This window comes from Felis catus, chromosome F2 (genome assembly GCF_018350175.1).
Source record: "Felis catus isolate Fca126 chromosome F2, F.catus_Fca126_mat1.0, whole genome shotgun sequence".
Classification (NCBI taxonomy): domain Eukaryota; kingdom Metazoa; phylum Chordata; class Mammalia; order Carnivora; family Felidae; genus Felis; species Felis catus.
Window position 1 is genome coordinate 81,741,342 of NC_058385.1, and position 17,517 is coordinate 81,758,858.

The 17,517-nt window shown below is 65.8% G+C and overlaps 1 protein-coding gene across 16 annotated transcripts in view; it reads right to left on the reverse strand.

The window, feature by feature from the left end:
* Positions 1 to 572: 572 nt before the first annotated feature.
* LOC102899409 (maestro heat-like repeat family member 5) overlaps positions 573 to 17,517 on the reverse strand; it is a 30,768-nt gene continuing 13,823 nt past the window's right edge. For 8 of the 16 annotated variants that reach the window (XM_045049957.1, XM_045049956.1, XM_045049965.1 and 5 more), the window contains 18 exons: positions 17,259 to 17,354; positions 16,640 to 16,787; positions 16,170 to 16,305; positions 15,997 to 16,087; positions 14,628 to 14,777; positions 13,646 to 13,800; positions 13,033 to 13,140; positions 12,501 to 12,645; positions 11,997 to 12,181; positions 11,497 to 11,634; positions 11,197 to 11,308; positions 10,810 to 10,953; positions 10,058 to 10,234; positions 8,887 to 9,042; positions 6,736 to 6,858; positions 1,288 to 1,390; positions 1,015 to 1,089; positions 573 to 817 (listed from right to left, as the gene is read on the reverse strand). In XM_045049957.1, the coding sequence (XP_044905892.1) occupies positions 642 to 817; positions 1,015 to 1,089; positions 1,288 to 1,390; positions 6,736 to 6,858; positions 8,887 to 9,042; positions 10,058 to 10,234; positions 10,810 to 10,953; positions 11,197 to 11,308; positions 11,497 to 11,634; positions 11,997 to 12,181; positions 12,501 to 12,645; positions 13,033 to 13,140; positions 13,646 to 13,800; positions 14,628 to 14,777; positions 15,997 to 16,087; positions 16,170 to 16,305; positions 16,640 to 16,787; positions 17,259 to 17,354 (2,418 nt within the window). In that variant the 3' untranslated portion in view covers positions 573 to 641. Of the gene's footprint in view, positions 818 to 1,014; positions 1,090 to 1,287; positions 1,391 to 6,735; positions 6,859 to 8,886; positions 9,043 to 10,057; positions 10,235 to 10,809; positions 10,954 to 11,196; positions 11,309 to 11,496; positions 11,635 to 11,996; positions 12,182 to 12,500; positions 12,646 to 13,032; positions 13,141 to 13,645; positions 13,801 to 14,627; positions 14,778 to 15,996; positions 16,092 to 16,169; positions 16,306 to 16,639; positions 16,788 to 17,258; positions 17,355 to 17,517 lie in introns of all 16 variants that reach the window. The other 8 variants (XM_045049969.1, XM_045049959.1, XM_045049958.1 and 5 more) reach the window with 8 other exon arrangements.

Consider the following 17,517-nt stretch of genomic DNA (forward strand, 5'->3'; position numbering starts at 1 on the left):
GCACCCTGGGAGGACACGAGGGCCAGGGGCACCCCGGGAGGACGCGAGCTGTGTCCCAGGCATGGTCTTAACTCGCTGGTTTGACTCACGTTTACCAGGCGATTACCACGTGCCCACATGCCATCCCCAGAACAGCCACAGTGGGCAAGGGGGCCGTCGGACACAACCGAAGGGCCCCTTGCCGCGGCCCGGAGCAGGAGGGAAGGCTTTGCCCTGCCCACTTGGGCTAGGGAGAGGGGGTGGGGCAGGCAGGGAGGCCAGTGAGACCAGGCACCGAAAGGGCAGCACAGGAAGGTGGACACAGGGCCCCGAGGGTCTCGGGGCCACGCGTGGTGCAGGAGGGGAGGCTGGGGGGCTTGGACCACGGCAGGGCAGTGGGAAGATTCTAGATGCTGGGGATCGCCGGACCTGGGGAGGGCTGGGAGAGGTGTCAAGGCTGACCCCCAGGGCTCCGGGCCGAGTACCAGCAGAGCTGCTGAGGACCCCACATCCTGAGCGTCTGCGTCTGGAGGGGAGGCCACCCAGCCCTACTGAGGGGGGTGCAAGGCAGGGAGAGCCCAGGGAGGCCAAAGGGAACTCTGTCACATTTAATAGAGAATGTCAAACACACGCCGGGAACCAGCACGACATCGAGCCACGGTTCAGTGGGTCACGTACTGGGACAGCTCCCAGATGTCCTCCAGGAAGCTGCTGTAGAATCTGCGGCTCACGGAGTCTGGGTCCTGCTTCAGGATCTCCAAGTCTGCACGAAGACCCCCCGGGTCTGACACACAGCCTCCCGGGGCAGGGGAGGGCAGGGGGCAGTCTGCCGCGGGAGCTGAAGGAGGAGGGTGCGGGGGGAGGTGCACAGCCGTCCCGGGAGCCCTGTGGGGTGTATGTGGGGAGGGGGGCACAGCCCTGTCCTGGAACCGAGTCTCAAGGAGGAGACGATGCCCTGTTCTGGGGACAGGCCGGCTAAGGGGCCTTCTTAAGAGCTGGGGAACAAAGAGGCCCCTGTGCTGGGCCAGGGCTCACGTTTCCTGAGGGTCCTCACGTCGGCCTTCCTCAGACAGATGCAGAGGTCGGGAAAGTAGTCCTGCAGCATCCCCCCTGCACCAGGGACGGAGGGCGGTGGGCACGGGCGCCTCCCTGGCCCCTGGGGGAGGCCAGCTTGGCCCCGACAGGAGACCGGCCCGCCCGACCCCCGGACACGGGAGCCCGGCCCTCCTGGGGACAGCTCTGGGCTCTGAGTGGTGGGGGCTGGGTGGGCACGGTGGGCGGAGCACAAGACCAGGGGCCAGCACCCACCGATGAACTTCATGGCCGCCTGCTTCAGGTTCCTGTCGGGGCTGCTCAGGTAAGTCAACGCCTGCATGAGAAACCGGTGGTAGTTGCCAAGGTTGCTCTCCACCTGGGGAGGGGGAAGAGATGGGCCCCACAGACCCCTGTGACGCCACTCCGCCCGAGGCCCCCTGCCAGCCCTGCAGTCCCAAGACCCATGACCCCCCCCCCCCCCCCGCCATCCCGCCTCGGGCTGGGGCCTGTGTCAAGGGACCTGGGACCCTGCACTCTGTCACCTCTCCCCGACACGTCCTCCGGGAGGCCTCCCCTGCCCCTCCCACCCCCCACCCTCCCCAGCTGCAGCAACAGTCCCAAGGCCAGTCAGAGCCAAGAGGAGGCAGGGAGGTCTGCTGGGCTCTTCTGCACCAGGACTGGAGCCCAGCCTCTCTTGCCGCCCTCGCTCGCTCCCTTGGGCTTGTGCTGCGGACACGCGGGGTGTGCGGCTGCTCTAGGAGGGGACAGCAGGCTCAGGACGGGACGGCCCCTGGACCGAGGATAAGACCAATCTAAGGAGGTGGGGCAGGGGACGGACGCAGCCCGGGCTGCTCGTCTCCACTGCTGGCCCAAGCTGCTTTGTGGCAGCACCCTCTGGGCCTTTGCAGGATTATAAACCGGTTTATTTTACCGTCTAAGCCTGCTGGACCCGGCTTTTCTGCCACCTGCATGACAAGAACGCCGGCCCCCTCGCCTCAGCCCCCAGGCCACCCTGGTGCCCGCACTTCCCGCAGGGACCCTTGGCCACTGTGGCGCCAGGCCGTGCTCCCCCGAGGGGCGCCCGCTTCAGGTCACCCTGCCCGGCCTGGCCGTCCTCTCTCTGGCTGCGCCCTGGCCGGGCCGACCCTCAGAGCTGCGTTTCCGCCCACACCAGCTTCCGTCCACAAACGTCAGACCAACGCTGCAGGTGGGAGGTCCAGGTTCAGGCACCGGGCGGCCTGAGGCCCCAGCCCTTCACCCCCGCTCCCCCCCAACCACCGTGATCGCCTGTGCCTTCTTGTCACAAACCCACATTCTGGGATTTTGGCCGTCAGCTCGTGACCTTAAAAAGACAACCACCTTCCTGCTCTGTGCCCGTTCTGGGACCACCCCCAGAGCTCCAAGCCCCCTGAGATGCACTCTGGGCTCTCACACCCTTTTCCACTCAGACACCAGGACTTCCTGGAGGAGGCTGATCCCTGGAGAGAACAGGCACTAGGAAGGGACTGGAACAGTCTAATGCTCTCAGAAACAAGGATGCCTATGGACAGAGAGTCCAGGGACAGGGCTCACTAGAAACAGGACTCAAGTTCAAGACAGGCCAGGTGTGACAGTCTGAACGATAAAGCAATGACACCAGCAGCGGTAACAGTGCCTCCCTGGAAGGAGTGGGGTCCTTCGTGAGCTGAGGGACCGGCTGGACCTCCTCTCCCAAAAAAGATCTGTTGATTCCTAACCCCCCAGACCTCAGAATGGGACAACACTCGGAGATGGGGCCTCTGGAGGCAACGCGGTGAAATGGGGCCCCCCAGTGTCCCTGACGCGTTACAGGTGGTGCCTTAGGAGGGGAGGCGCCAGCGTGCAGAGAGAGCACCTCGGGCGCAGTGACACTCGAAGCCAGGGCAGCGCCGGGCCCGGGAGAGGGGCCTGGGAGGGGCCGTGGCCTGGCCAGCACCGTGCCACAGGCCGCTGGCTTGCAGAGCCGGGAGACAGCAACGTCTGTGGTCTAGGCTCACGGAACCGTGGCACGGGGGCCTTGGGGACCCAGCAGGCCATCAACTTGTGGCACTACTCCAGAGGCAGGAGTCAGCAAAGAGAAAACAGAAAGGAGGTTTCTGTAAGAGATGGGAAACTATAATAGATTTAACTTCGGTGCTTAAAAGTGAAGGAGCGCTTAAATACCGGCGTTTTGTTTCTTTTCTCTGCGATTGTTGAAAAGAAGGCCTGGCCGTGAGCCTGGGCCCATACGGGGAATCGGGACAGAGGGAAGGCAGAGCTATGAGCACATCACGTGGCCCAGGGGGCCCGGGGCTCAAGGTGACTGGTGGCCGAGGTCAGCCGGGGGGGGGGGGGGGGCGTAGGGCTCAATGACACACCCCGCAATGGGGCACGAAGACGTCCCCGGGGAGGGCTGGGAGCATCGGGACTGGAGAAGCCCTAACCCACACGTCTCAACTCTTAGAAAATTCCAGAAGAAAGGGCTCCTAGCAAAGCTGACGGATCGGAAGTATCGGGATGACGGGAAGGAGCGCCAGCCGTGAGCGACCTCACGTGAGGCTTCCGGGAACCAAGTTGCCGCGTGGAAAGGAAACCATACGGGGCAGCGAGCGGCCCAAAGGCAGCGGGCCGGGGCAGAGGACAGTCACTGCGGGAGGAGCCCCTGCCACACTGCCCGACTGGGGGCATCCTGAGCCCCTGCCAGCCGAGGCGGCAACTGCTTCCTAAAACTCCAACTCCTGGAAGGTGGGAAGACGGGAAAAATGTGCAAAGCCAGGAAAGTCCACGTGAGAAGAGCGGGAGGGGGGGCCCAGAACGGAAGGCGGGGAGGACGCACGTGCCCACGGTCTCCGGGCTCCCCCGGCGCCCGAGCCGTCCCCGGGACCCCTGTCACAGCGAGGCTGCTAGTGGGGGCTCAGAGCCATTTCAATGGGTCTGAAACCCACAGAAAAATAAATGTTTGAGGGAAACGTACTTGGTTAAACCTGTGAGTATAACTCAATAACGTTGACGGTCTCATATTCTAACAGACGGAGTGTTTAAGAAATTGGTAAAATCAGGGGAACCCGGGTGGCCCGGTCGGTTAAACGTCTGACTTCGGCTCAGGTAATGATCCCACCGTTCTTGAGTTCGAGCCCCGCGTCGGGCTCTGTGCTGACAGCCGGGAGCCTGGAGCCTGCTTCCGATTCTGTCTCCCTCTCTCTCTGCCCCTCCCCTGATCGCACTCTCTCTCTCCCAAAATTAAGTAAACGTTAAAAAAAATAAATTGGTCAGATCGGTCCACTAGGTACTGAGACACCGATGGCAAGCACGGACCTCTCCACGCGCTCTCCTCAGCAACCAGCTAAACACAAGTCCCCAAGGGCAAAAGCGGGCAGGACAAGACCGGAACCACAAGCACGTGACAGGTGGCCCCGCTGTCCCTGCACACGGGCTGAGGTGGGCATCGAGTCCGGGCGCCCGAGATGTCTCCGTGGAAGGAAAGACCAACCTCACGCCCAGGACGCCAGAGGCCGGGGGGACCTGACATCGCCCACGCACCTCGGGAACCAGACCGGAAGGACCCCAAGGGAAGGCACAGGGACACCAAAAGGGAGTCTCTCTCTCTCCCTCCCCCACCCCGGGCCTGAGTTAGGAGCAAGAGAAAAGACAAGTTCCTTGAAAAGCCTCAGCCACGGCCTGGAGCCGCATGAGGCCCTGGGGCGGGACTCGGGCCGCCCGCACCCACGACACCTCAGAGACGGGATGTCACTGTAACATCCACCCCGCGGCGGCACAAACGTCTCTGACAGACGTACACAGAGAAAGACCCGCAGCCCAAAATGACAAGGGCAGGAAACCCAGCCCGGGCCACACCCCCGAGGCGGAGGCCCTGGCGCCCACTGGAGCATTCTCTCCCCTCCCAGCTCCAAATTCACCCCTGCTGTGCACTCTGTAAAAGCGACCTGGGCCCCAGTGTCATCCTCGCCAGCTGGCGCGAGGGCACGGGGGCAGTGTGGGGACACAGGAGGGGCTCCCGCCCTCGATCCCACGGGCACCCCCAGGGCTCCTCCCCCCCCCGCCTGGGCCGTTTCACGGCCGGTCTCCTGTGACCCCTCCCCGTGTGGGACCTGTCCCGGCATCTCGGCGGGCTCGGCTCTGTGCCATACCAGCTTCTCTGCCACGCAGGGGTGTAGCCATGCCCTCGGCTCTGGGGGTGGGGGTCCTCCTGGCCCGGGGCAGGGGCTCTCCTCCACTACGTTGGGACACGTGACATCACGTACTCCCGTCCACGTCCACGCGCCATCCCTGCGGTCCCGCGGCCTTCAGAGTTGGCTCCCCCGCAAACCGGCCAGCCCCCCGCAGCCCCCAGGCCCTGCGGCGGTTAACCACCCCTCACGTTAACCTCCCCCTGCTCAAATCGCTGTGACGTCTGTCTCCTGAACGCATCCTAGGGACACAGACGCTGAGCCCCGATCACAGCCACGAGGGTCAAGTGCGGCAGCCCCGCGGGCGCCCGCAGCCTGTGCCTCGGGTGACGCGTCACCGTCATCAACCACGGGGGACAGCCTAATGCCCAGAAGCGCTGCACACAGTTTCCCGCGGGCAGGGAGCTGGGCATTGCAGTTGGTGGAAGGTCACAGCCACACGGCGCCCCTCCGGGCACCAGCGCGGCTCCAGGGCGGGGAGGGGCTTCTCCATCAGACCCGAGCACAGACCGTGGAAAAGTAACACGTCCGGCCACAAAACTTCCGCGCCAGCAGAGACACAGTAAGCACAGTGCAAGAAGTCACAGACTGGGCAAGAGCAATTACAGTACAAACAACTGGCCAAGGACCCACGCCTGGAGCCTGCGGAGAATTCCTCATTCGCACAAAAAACACCACCGGCACGCGGCGGGCGAAGCGCTCGGCACGGAGGCCCCGCCGGCTCCCCAGCAAGGTGGCGCCTACCAAAGTCACTGCCCTCCGGACCCTGAGAAGCCCCGCTCCCTTTCTCTGGGCACCTTCACCCCCAGACCGTAGCCTTCCCCACTTCTCAGGAAACGTCTGCCGTCTCCCAGCCGCGGCGGGGACCCCCAAGCCCCCGCCCACCTCGACCAGATCCAGTGTGGCCCGGTGCGCCAGCCTGCCCGCCACCAGCTGGAGAAAAGCCCGGGATGGGGACCGCGGTCCCCGAGCGCTGGGGAGGGGTCCCAGCCGGGCTCTGAGGGTCTGGACTCAGAAATAAACGGGCCACCAGAAATCAGAGCTGTGGTTTCTTGCTCACCCGTCCCACGCACACGCGTCCCCTCACACGAATCCTCAGCAAGGCGTGTGGGCCCAGGAACGTCCGTGGGGTCCCGGTGTGGCCACTCCCGGGTTCCCAGAGCTACGGGGCCCTCCTCATGTCTGCACTGGGACATCAGCGGGCGCTACGCTCCCCAAAGGCCCCTCCGCAGCGGCCATGGGAACTGCCTCCAGGTAGGGCTTCCCCGTCCAGGTGCGGTGGTCCCCACGTGGCCCTGGAGGCCCCCAGCTCGGTTACTGACAGAGGGGGCCCACTGAGGGAGGCTGAAGGGGCCAGCCCAGCACGGAGCGGGCCTCTAACCAACACCCGCGGGACCGAATCGGATGCCACCCAAGAGGGTTCCTATATCACGCCCGTCCCCCTCTGGGTGCTGGGGGTGAGGACCCTCACTGCGCACGGCCCCATCCACCTCCCCGGCCTCCCTGCCCCTCATCCGGGAGGGTGCCGACACCTTACCGTGTAGATGAAAACGTCGTTCTCGGCGCTGAGGCCACGACCCCATGCCAGCTTCCCAAACAGCTCCTTCCGGAACTCCCATTTCAGCAGGACGGCACAGCGCAGGAAGGTCAGCTTTGTCTTCTGTGGGCGCCACGCAAAGACAGACGGGTCACCTCCCTCCGCATCAACACCCTCCCGGGCAGAGACCGCAGGACAAGTGGCCCGGAGGCACCCAGGGCCCTGGCCCGGCAAGGACACCGCTCACAGCCGCGCCCGGGCCGTGTAGCCTGCTCACACCCCAGAGGGGGCACAGGGTGCCCCCGCCATAGTGTCTTCACCCCCCCAAGCCCCGTGGGTGCCGTGCTCTAATTCACGTGAAAATTCGAGAGGCCAGTGGTCACCCTGGCCACCCAGGCTTCCTTCCTGACCCTGAGGGAGTCTCTCAAGGGCCGGGGGACAGGCACCCAGGGGAGGAAGGCCGGTCCCTCACGCACCAGTACCCAACAGCCCCGCCTCTAGTCTCAGAACTCCTTTAAAGGGTCCCTGTACCACCCACGATGGGCGGAAATCACCCCCAGGACCTCAGGCTGTGACTGTCCAGAGACACGGTCTCAACAGAGGTGAGGTAATCAGGTCCCTGGGTGGCCCTAGGGCAAGCTGTCTGGTGTCCTCACCAGGAGGGGAATCTGGACTCGCAGACAGGGGGACGACCATGTGAGGACACGGGGAGAAGACGCCGTCCACGTGCCCAGGAGAAAGGCCAGAGGGGACCAGTCTGCCACACCCTCGACCCAGCAGCCCTGTCCGCGGCACTTGGTGGCGGTGGCCTGAGCCGAGACGGGCCGGTCCCCGAGCTGACCTCTCCCTCCCTTGCTGAGTTGAGGGGAGATCGGCCCACCTGGTTTTCACTCCAAAGCCCTCAACCTCCTCCTGAGTCCACCACGCCTCTGTCCCCAGGACACTGTGCTCCGGAGCGGGGGAGCACCTGTTTTTCAGCATCTAGGACGAGGCCCCGATCACAGAGGACCCTCCGACCCAACCCCGGACCCAGGCCTGCCCTCAACTTCCTGTGTTCCCATTAGCTCACAGAATGCACCGCCCACCTCACTCAGAGGCCCCTGGCCTCTGGGCCACTTATCCTAAGACTACAGCTTGTGAGGCTGAGTAGGCCGGCCTCCCCCAGGCAGCCTCTCCTGGTTTCTTTGACACTCTCCTCTGAACTCCCAGCTGCACCCCTCTAGCCCCCCCACCTGGCGACACCCCTGCCTTCTACTGGTCTCCCATCCACCCTTCCGTTCACCCCTTCATTTAGCTGCACATTCACTCAGCAGCTGCCCTGTGCCAGGCTCCGGGCTGCTGGCTGGCTGTGCAGACCCAGACCTGATGCGGACCCTCTCCCAGGCTTGAGGCGTTCCCAGCCCGTCACACGACCCGTGATGGGTCCGGAGGGCTCCTGGGTCTGGTGGGTCTGGGGCAGGGGCAGAGAGAAGCCCTGGGACTGAAGGAAGTCCCTTTGTGAGGAGGAAGCAGGAATTCAGGCAGTTTCCCAAGGGCCCCAGGAGGGGCTGGAGGGAAGGAGGAGGCCACGATCAAGAGGGCAGCAGGCAGGGCCTACTTGGCCGAGCCAAGCTGTTAGGTGACCACAGTGAGAGCTGAGACCCACGGATGGGGACCCAGGGCCAGCAGAACGTTGCTGAGGGCTGGAGGCCAGGAAAGCTTCCCTGAGCGGGGGAGGGGGGCACTTGGATGGGGTCTCAGGCGAGAAGCAGGTGTTCCCAGTGTAGAGGGGGGAAGGGGCACTCCCCGAGGCCAGAGGGGCCGCTCAAACGGATGATCTGGGAAACCTGGGGCCTATGAAATGGCTGGTAGCTCCAGGGCCGCCCTATGGGTCCTCTGTGGGAGTCAGACACGGTGCCTCCCTGGGGGCAGTGCCCTTGAGGGGGGCACGGTCTGCAGTAGGCCCTGGGGAGAGCGGGGAGCGAGAAGGGCCCCAAACTCCAGGCTCCTGAGGCTGACTGCGGGTGTGTGTGTGTGTGTGTGTGTGTGTGTGTGTGTGACAGGTGGGGGGTGCTTCGCGGGCTCCTGGACTGGAGGGAGAACCTAGAGGTGAGGGCAGCGCCACCTTGGACGGGCCCTCTCCTTCCCTGCAAGGGGGGGGGGGGCACTCACCATGACCACCTTGGGGCAGGAGTCGGCCAGGTGGAAAAGCAGTGGCACCAGGGCCTGGAAAGCGTGACTCTTGAGTGCCTGCTGGTACTTCTTGCCGCCGCTGTACAGCACGTCTCCGTACAGGAGGATGGCCCCTCCGCGCACGTCGGCCTGTTCCTGCCGGCAGGTAGAGCCCTCAGCCGCAGGGCGGCCCCCCCGCCCCCCCCCCCAATCTGCCAGCCACCGCCCATCTCTCACCCTTCTTCCGGCCCAGGGACCTGCGGTGGCCAAGGCGCCCTGACGCCGACGCCCGCCCTCTCCAGCTCCGGGACCGTCCACTGCGCCCCTCCACCGCACCCACCTCGCTGCCCGGGCCGCCCACTGGCACGCACAACCCAGCCTTCTGGGCAGCTGGGGCGCCTTCTCCTCCTGCCACCCCCTCCGGTGGCTGCGGCCAACCCTTTCTCGGCCACAGCGACCTCACCCCCTCTCCCGGGCGGACCAGGCGCACCCTGCGGCCAGACCGGTCACTTTGAGCTCTGAGACCCAGCAAGAGGCCTTGGGCTTTGTGCTGGGGGGGTGAAGGGGGGCGATGAGGACGCCTCGAGGCTGCGAACCAGCCCCTGCACCTGCACCACGGGCCTGCGCCCCCTTGCCGCCCCTGCCCATCCTTGCTCACCTAGCCGCGGCCCGCACCCTCCGCGTGGGGGAGCACGAGGCTTGGGCAAGATCATTTCTGAGGCGGCCCAGGGGTCTCCCAGAACCTACCTTCCTTGGGGCCAGGCTCCCGCCCAGGTCCACAGGACTTTACCCACAAGCCCCGGGGGTGGGAAGGGGGGGAAAGCGGCCTCGGCTGCTGGGATTGGCTGGGGTGGCAGCCGCGGCTGCTGGGATTGGCTGGGGTGGCAGCCGCGGCTGCTGGGATTGGCTGGGGTGGCAGCCGCGGCTGCTGGGATTGGCTGGGGTGGCAGCCGCGGCTGCTGGGATTGGCTGGGGTGGCAGCCGGAGGCTGCTCGGATTGATTGGCTGGGGTGGCAGCCGCAGCTGCTGGGATTGGCTGGGGTGGCAGCTGCGGCTGCTCGGATTGGCTGGGGTGGCAGCCGGAGGCTGCTCGGATTGGCTGGGGTGGCAGCCGCGGCTGCTGGGATTGGCGGGTTCAGGCGAGGCGCTGCGCCGCCGCCGCGCTCCTCACATCGTCGAACAGCTGTAGCAGGTGCTGGGCCATCCTGAGGCTGGTGGCGCCGACGCCCTGGGCCCCCAGGCGGTGCAGGATGTCGCCCAGGATTTCCATCAGGCCCATGAGGTCCTTGGGCTCGGGCCCCACGAAGCCGTCCAGCAGCCCGGCCAGCCGGTTCCGGAGCAGCATCACCTGCGGGCGGACGCAGCCACTCCCGGGCCTGCCCCGCTCCCTGGAAAGTGCCCTTCCCGACTTCACCACCGTTTCTAGTCTACGGGTGTCGGCAACTCGGCGGGGCCGTGGCTGCCGCTCCCTGCCCGCGCTGCCTCCTTTAACAATCCGCAGGGGCCTCAGCCCCAGCCCCCCGGCCTGCACCGTGGGGCATGGACTTGTTCTGGAAGGCCTAAAGGGCAGAAGGAGGACGTGCATCCACACCCAGCCAGGTGCCAGTCCTCTATGTGACGGGTGGCGCGTGAACAGGACCAGCTAGCAGGTGTGCTGTCGGGTAAGAGACCCCTACTAGAAAGGAGGCCAAAGTCGCAGACCTCAGAGCCCCTTCCGGCCCTGAAATTCTAGGATCCCCGCTGCATGCAACGCAGCACCGTTCCCCAAACGTTCCCCAAACGTTCCCCGCCCCCCTCCTGCCTTGGCCTGCCCTGCCTTCCCCACCCACCCCTTCCAATCTGACCTGCTGTGGAGGCTCTTCTCACATGCCTCCTCCTCCCTGAAGTCTTCCTGGGATAGGAGCGAGCAGCCCCTGCTCTCACCTTCTCAGGATGCATCAGGGCACTGCTGAGGCCCTTCAGGCTCATGGCCCGCACCAGCTGGTTGGGGTTGTTCAGGCCCAGGCTCAGGAAGTTGTCCACGGTTCTCCGAGACATGTACTGGGTGAGCTCGTGGCTGTTGAGAAACTGAGTAGTGTTGGCACCGTCAGCTACCAGGGAACATGGGCCTGTGGCGCAGCACGAGATAGTGGGGTTAGACGTAAGGAAGCACTTCCAGAGAGCAAGCAGGTCTGACACGGAAGGCAGAAGTTAGGATACCTTTACGTGGGAGGGTTGGAGCGGAAGTCCAATTCTCTGAGCTTCCGAAGGGCCCGAGGACGCTGGTGAGGGGCAGGGGCAGGGGCAGGGCGGGGCCGAGGAGGGGCTGACCTCCGTGATGATGAGGATGGCCACGATGTTGTCCCGCTCCTCAGAGCTCTTCAGGGAGATGACCGCCTGTCCCAAGACGGCCTTGACCTCACAGTCATAGTGGGCCATGGCCCTGTCAGATGAGAGAGGCAGGCACGGGGGTCCTGAGGTCTCCATCCTTGGCCCCCATAACCCCCTGCTCACTCGGGGAGATGGCCCAGGCAACTGAGTCTGGAGCCCAGCTCCCAATATGGGGTGTAGCCTTCCCGTGAGGAATGCTCTCTGGGGCCAGCACCGCACCCCCCCCCAGGCTGTGCGCACCTAGCCAAGAGGGTCACCCCCTCGGTGTAGGTTTCCATGTGCTCAAAGAGCTCCCAGCCTCTCAGCAGCTTGAGGTAGGCAAACACCTCCCAGTAGTTGGTGGTCCAGAAGAGACCCTTCAGGGCCTCCAGGCATGTCCTAGGGGCAGGTGGGGGTGTGGGGAGAGGTGAGTCAGGGCTCGGGGCTGGGCTCTCTGCCTGGACCGTAAGGTCATCGGCGACCTCCTCTCCCATCTGGGCCCCGGTGAGCTGTCACCTTCTAAGCCTGCTCTGCCCCAGGATTCTCACTCCCGCTGGCTTTTGGTGGCTGTGCCCCCTGCTCCCTACTCGCGACTGAAAGCCTCCAGGTGGGGCCAGAGTGCATTCCTTTCAGGGTCCCCAGCCCTGAGCCCAGGGCCTGGTGCCCGCCAGGGGTTCCGTGGGTATGTGGAAGGAACCCGAAAGAGGGCACGGTTGGGGTTCCCCAGGGGGCTGGGCGCCGAGGCCCATCACAGATGTCACCTGCAGGGGCTGAGGGGCTTCCCGTCTAGGACATCCTCCTGGTAGTCTGAGATGCCGTCCACCACATCCAGCTCAAACAGGTAACGGAGCTGCGTGAGCAGGCCCACGAGGACCCCTGCGAAGGCCCAGCGCACCGTGGCCTTGTACTCCCGGGTGTACAGGAGCTCGTAAATGGTACCCAGGGCCTGCGGCGGGCGACAGAGCGGGACTCAGATGGGCGACTCTCCAGGGCCGGCTCCAGCGAGCAGAGGAGTGGGGAGCCACAAGCACGGGCGCCCCCCCGCCCCGGGCCCAGGCCCCTGCCGCCTGTGCCTGCCTCGGGCCGGGACACTCCCGGGGGCGCTGGCTCCGCTCTGCTGGCCACTCAGCAGTCAAGAGGCCTCGGCTACTCCTGCCGAGACCCTCTACCTGCCGGCTCAGCCAGGCATCCCGCAGGGCCCCTGGATGACAGCGCGGTTGTGGGGGCGCGGGGCTCGGGTGGGGACGCGGGGGGGTGCTGCTCACCAGCAGGGAGATGAGCTCCGCCTGCTGGGTGAACCTGACGAGCTCTTTGGGGGGTCGCAGCCTCAGCTTCATGTAGAGCAGGGTGAGGACCTTGCGGGCCAGCTGGGTGTTGCTGGCTAGGGCCTTCCACAGTGGTATGACCTGTCTGGGGAGGCAGGGGGCCTGGTGCCTGCAGGTGGCTGGCCATGCAGGGTGGAGGGGCGGGTGGGATGTGACCCTCGGGACAGCAGGATGGCCTGAGATGGCCCGGCCCCCCAGGGACAGTGAGCCCTTCCATCCGCAGAGTCCAGGAGGCTGTATCCGGATGGGGCCCCCGCTCGAAGCCCCGAGCACAGGACAGGCTAGCTTTCCCTGATGTCAGTGCTGATTCCCGCTTTGCCGCACTCCTTTGCCACATGACCCCAAACAGAGCCCCCGTCCTCCCCCCAGCTTGTGGGGGTGGGGGCTCACCCCTCAGGCAAAGCGGGCAAAGTGGGTCTGCACTGGGCGTGTCTCCCTGGGGCGGGGTGGGGGGCGTGTGGGGCTCACAGACCTGCATCCCCCAGAGCTCTGTTCCCTGTCCAAGGTGCTGTGGGCCTGTGACAAGCCGGTGCTCCCTGAGACGCTGTGGAGACACCCTGGTGCTCCAGTGGCCCTCAGACTTCAGGGGACACACACACACACACACACCATTCAGGCTGCTTAGAACGCAGTCTATACTCACAGGCCAGGCCCAGCATCACGGTGCTGGAGCTCATGACGTCCACACGGTGCAGCCTGGAAACCCAATATTGGCCCCGGAAGGGCAGGGGGCCCGTGTGTGTGCTGGGGCCCTGGGCAGCTGGAGGGGGCTGTTTGGGGGCCAGCTGACCTCCGGCCCCTCCGCCAGCTGGTCTCTTGGGGTTCTCCCGGTCTGAGGGATGCTCCCATGCCGAAAGCCCCTTCCGGAGACTGATGGATCCTCCACCTTAACCCCTCAGCCTAGAACACCTCCGGGGACCCCCTGGCCCTGGTTCGGGAGTCTGGGAAGGAGAGTGGAGTCTCTCTCACTGGAAGGGCCAGTGTCGTGCATGCCGCTGCCTGCCCAGGGATTCTGTGGCCTGAGAGGGCAGACCACTGAGGAAGGACGGGTGTTCACCTCTGGGTCGTGGGTGCCGGTGCCATACCTCTCAGAGGGGTGACACAGGGACAGTATCACCTCGACTGTCTCCTGGGTGTGCTGAGTCCCCAACACTGACACGGCCTGCATCACGGTCTGCAGGGTGTTCTTGAAGATGATAGAGGGCAGCTCCTGGAACAAGCCCTGCAGGATCTCAGCCACCTGAGCAGGGACGGGCAGACCGGGACGGGGCGTCAGAGCCACCCCCAGCTCCCGCCTCCGTCCCCTGCTGGGCCCGGGGTCTGCCTCCCCCGTGAGGCATCCTGATGGCCTCGTCAGCCTTCGGCCAGTAGCCTGACCGCTACGTGATCCCTGCCCCACGATGAGGCATCTGGACACGTACAGGACCCGGTGGGGTCGGCGGTGGAAGCGGCACCGTGGCTCACAGCTGGTGTGGCCCCGCCGTCCCCGTGGCCTCACCCCATCTCCCTGTGTGCCTGTGAAAAAGTGAGGATCAACCCCGAGCGGCCAGGAGGGTTGATGGGCCTGGCAGCCCCTGAGAGACGGTCCTGTCTGTGTGGGCTGTGAACTAGGTTGGCCATGCCCCCTTGCCCCACTCCCCAGGGAGGTGGGGGAGGGGGTGGGGGCAGGGAATTTTTCTCTCCTGAGTAAGGTTGAATGAACAAGGCAGGGTGTTGCTGTCAGGGCCCTGGGACCTTGAGGGTCCCGACCGGCCGGGAGGGGTGAACCGGGAGCCCTGGGGCATCGCTGGGTCTCAGCCCTGCTAACAGGGCTGTGCTATTTCAGGGAGCGGGAGGCGGGCCGTGGACTGTGGATGGCTAGGACTCAGCTCGGGACCCACGGCCTCCAGGCCCGGGCGCTCTCTGTGAAGACGTGTGTGCACAGACACGGGTGCGTCCGCGTGCACGCGGGCAGCCCTTGACGCGGGGCCAGCCCGCCTCCCCCACCCCAGTCCTTCCTTAGCGGGTCTCCCGACTCCCATGGAGAGGTCCACAGAAGGTGGCCCGCAGCTGGGGCTCAGGGCCCACCTGCTCTGCCTTGATGCTGTGGTCCTCAACGATCATCAGGAGCAACTGTGAGGCCAGGTCACAGCGCAGGTGGTTGTGGCTGCAGAGCCCTCGCAGGAGAGTGAGGACGAGCTGTGTGTGCTGGGCCACGGTCAGGTTCCCATCCAGCACCTGGGCCGGGGGGGCTGCGGTGAGAGGCCGAGGCGGCACCCTCCCTGGTGGTCCTCAGCCCTCCAGTCCCTCCTGCGTCGGGGTTGGAGACAGGGCCAGGGTGGGGGCGCTCCTCGTACTCAGAGGTGGAAAAAATGCCAGGCGAGTAGACTTGTCCCCTCCCCCGCACCAGGCTGCTGGGGCCCCGACCCTCCTGCCTCAGTGGTGGGAGGTGTGGCCGCCGAGGGCTGGAAGGATCACTGTGGGGATGGTGGGAGCAAGCAGTCGTGCCCAGGCAGTAAGGTGCCCCCCCCACCCTGCAGCCCGCAGCCAGTCACTGACTCGGGGTACAGGGTCCAGCCCCTGCCTCGAGGTGGGGGACACTTTAAGCTGCCACACTCCCCTGGGTCAGACAGACCACCCCCCTCTTGGCTGCTCCCATCCCCAGCTTGCTTCCCTTACTCCTTCCTCCTGAGCGTGAGTCTCTGTCCCCTAAACTGCACTGAAATTCCTGTCCCAGGCTCTGTTTCTAGGGAACCCACCAGGACCACAGGCTTCTAAGCAGCCGGCTCCCTAGGAGGGGCTCCCAGGGGACGACCCTCTACACGGAGGCGTTGAGGGCTTGCTGCTCCTGTCCCAGCCTGTCCTGAGAGCAGGCAGGGGGTCAGACTCAGGGACTCTCACTTGGAAGGTGGGGAAACTGAGGCATGGAAGGGTTGAATGACCGCCCCGCAGTTGGAGGCAGAGCTTGGACTCAAACCCAAAGCTTTGATGCCCCGTCCGTCTTGAGGGGAGGGCCGGCCCGGGAAGGACACACACAGGGAGGGAGGGCAGAGGCGATGGACAAGGGAGACGGACAGCATGCTGCTTGCCCGGGACTGTGCACGAGTAGTGAGCGCGGGACAGCCTCAGGCAAACCCAGCTGTCGCCCTAGTGAGGGGCCCCAGGGGTGAGGCCGCAAGAGGAGTGGGGGCCGAGAAGGGAGAGATCAGCAAGAACCTCAGGACCGGGCTCCAGAGGGGCCCTGCCGCACCTCCAAGTCACGGGCGGGAGACTGCAGGCCGAGATTTCAAGGGGCAGAGTGATGGGGTGCTTTCCCTGCAAGAAGGCGTCCACGTCCCGGCTACGCCTGACCCGCCCCCCAGCTCCCCTGCGCAGGTTGCAGAATGGGCAGGGAGGTGGAGGCCGGAGAGGCCCCCACTCCTGGACAGCTTGGGGCTGCGTGCAGCTCGGGCCCCACCTTCACCAGGTCGTAGAACTTCATTTCTGATTCCCTCCTGGTATTTGCTTCAAAGTTCTTCATTTTATTCAAATACGTGAACTCCGACGTGCTGCCTGGCGAGGGGCACCGAGTCAGGGGGCCTGGGGCGGCCAAGCGGCCAGCACCCCGGAGGTGGGGGGCTCCCAGCTCACCCTTCTGCTGGGTCAGCAGCTGCAGGAGGAGGTAGACGCACTGGTGGGCGTGGCTCTGGGTGACGGGCTCCTTGTCCCTCCACAGCAGCATAAGCAGGCCTATCTGGTGGCCCAGCATGGAGGGGGTGGCCTCCTCCTGGGAGGGGCGGGCAGTGAGCGAGGCCAGGCCCGGCCACCAGGTGTCTCCTGGGCAGGGCGCCCCCAGGCCCTCGTCCCACGTCGGGACCGCCTCCCCCGCCACCCGGTCTCCCTTCCCCGCTTCCTTCAAGTCTTTGCTCTGAGGCAGCCTGGCCATCGAGCTCCCTCCACCGCCCTCTTTGAACTCTGACCCCTGCCCCGGTACTGGGGGCACCCCAGGGCCTGCGTCTCGCCCCCCAGCCCCGTGCCTAGCAGCCGAGACGCTCCGTGAATACGGCCGCGAGAATCAGGAGCCGTGGGGGCTCCCGGCCCCTCTCTGGGCTCAGGCCCACCTTCCTGGCTGCCCTCCCGAGAGTGCCGGGCGAGGCGACTCACAGTGAGCCCCACGTAGTCCACCACGTACTTGAGGAACAGGAAGATGGTCTGCACCGCCCGCTGGCGCTCGTGGCTGCTGTCTGACTTCAGCCACGGCTCCACGTGCTGCGATGGGAGAGGAGAGCCCGAGGCCGGCTCAGCGCACGGACCCACCCTCCCCTCCCGGACGTGGCCGCTGGGACGCGGAGCGATGGCGGGCCGGCCGCAGCCAGGCGTGCCCACCAGATGGCTCGCCCGTCCGTGCCCGGCCACCGGCTCAGCTCCCCGGGGCGAGGCCGGGTCTGGGCCCGGAGGGAAGCCAGGGTGTTTGAGGGCCTACATCTGCACGGCTGTGCGGGAGCCCGCAGACCATCCCCGGGACTTCCTCCCTGCCCACGGCGGTGCCCGGAGATGAGCCAGGGTCACCTTCTCCTCGCAGGGCCCTCGGCTCTTCTGAAACGCCCACCCCTGCCTTGACGAGAGCCCCCGGGTCAGCGGCGTGGGGCACACCTGCCGACCTGGCCGCCTTTGTGTCCGAGGGACGCACCCCGGGCGGCAGAGCCCCAGTCGTGTGCCCCCCGCCAGCCCAAGCCTCACCTGCAGGATGAAGCATAGCTCGTCCACACTCTTGTTCTCGGAGATGAGGCTCTGCAGCAGCAGGTCCAGTGCCTGCATTGACTTCCGGTACAGCTCCTGGCGGGGCCGGTGGCCTGGTGTCACTCCCCGGGGGGGGGGGGGGGCACCTGCCAGCACCGTGGCCCTCCCTGGCCAACACCCTCGCCCATCTCTCCCCTGGTGCCCTGGGACTCGCCCCCATGAGGGCTCAGTCACCCTTCCCTGCGGGGCCTGCGGAAAT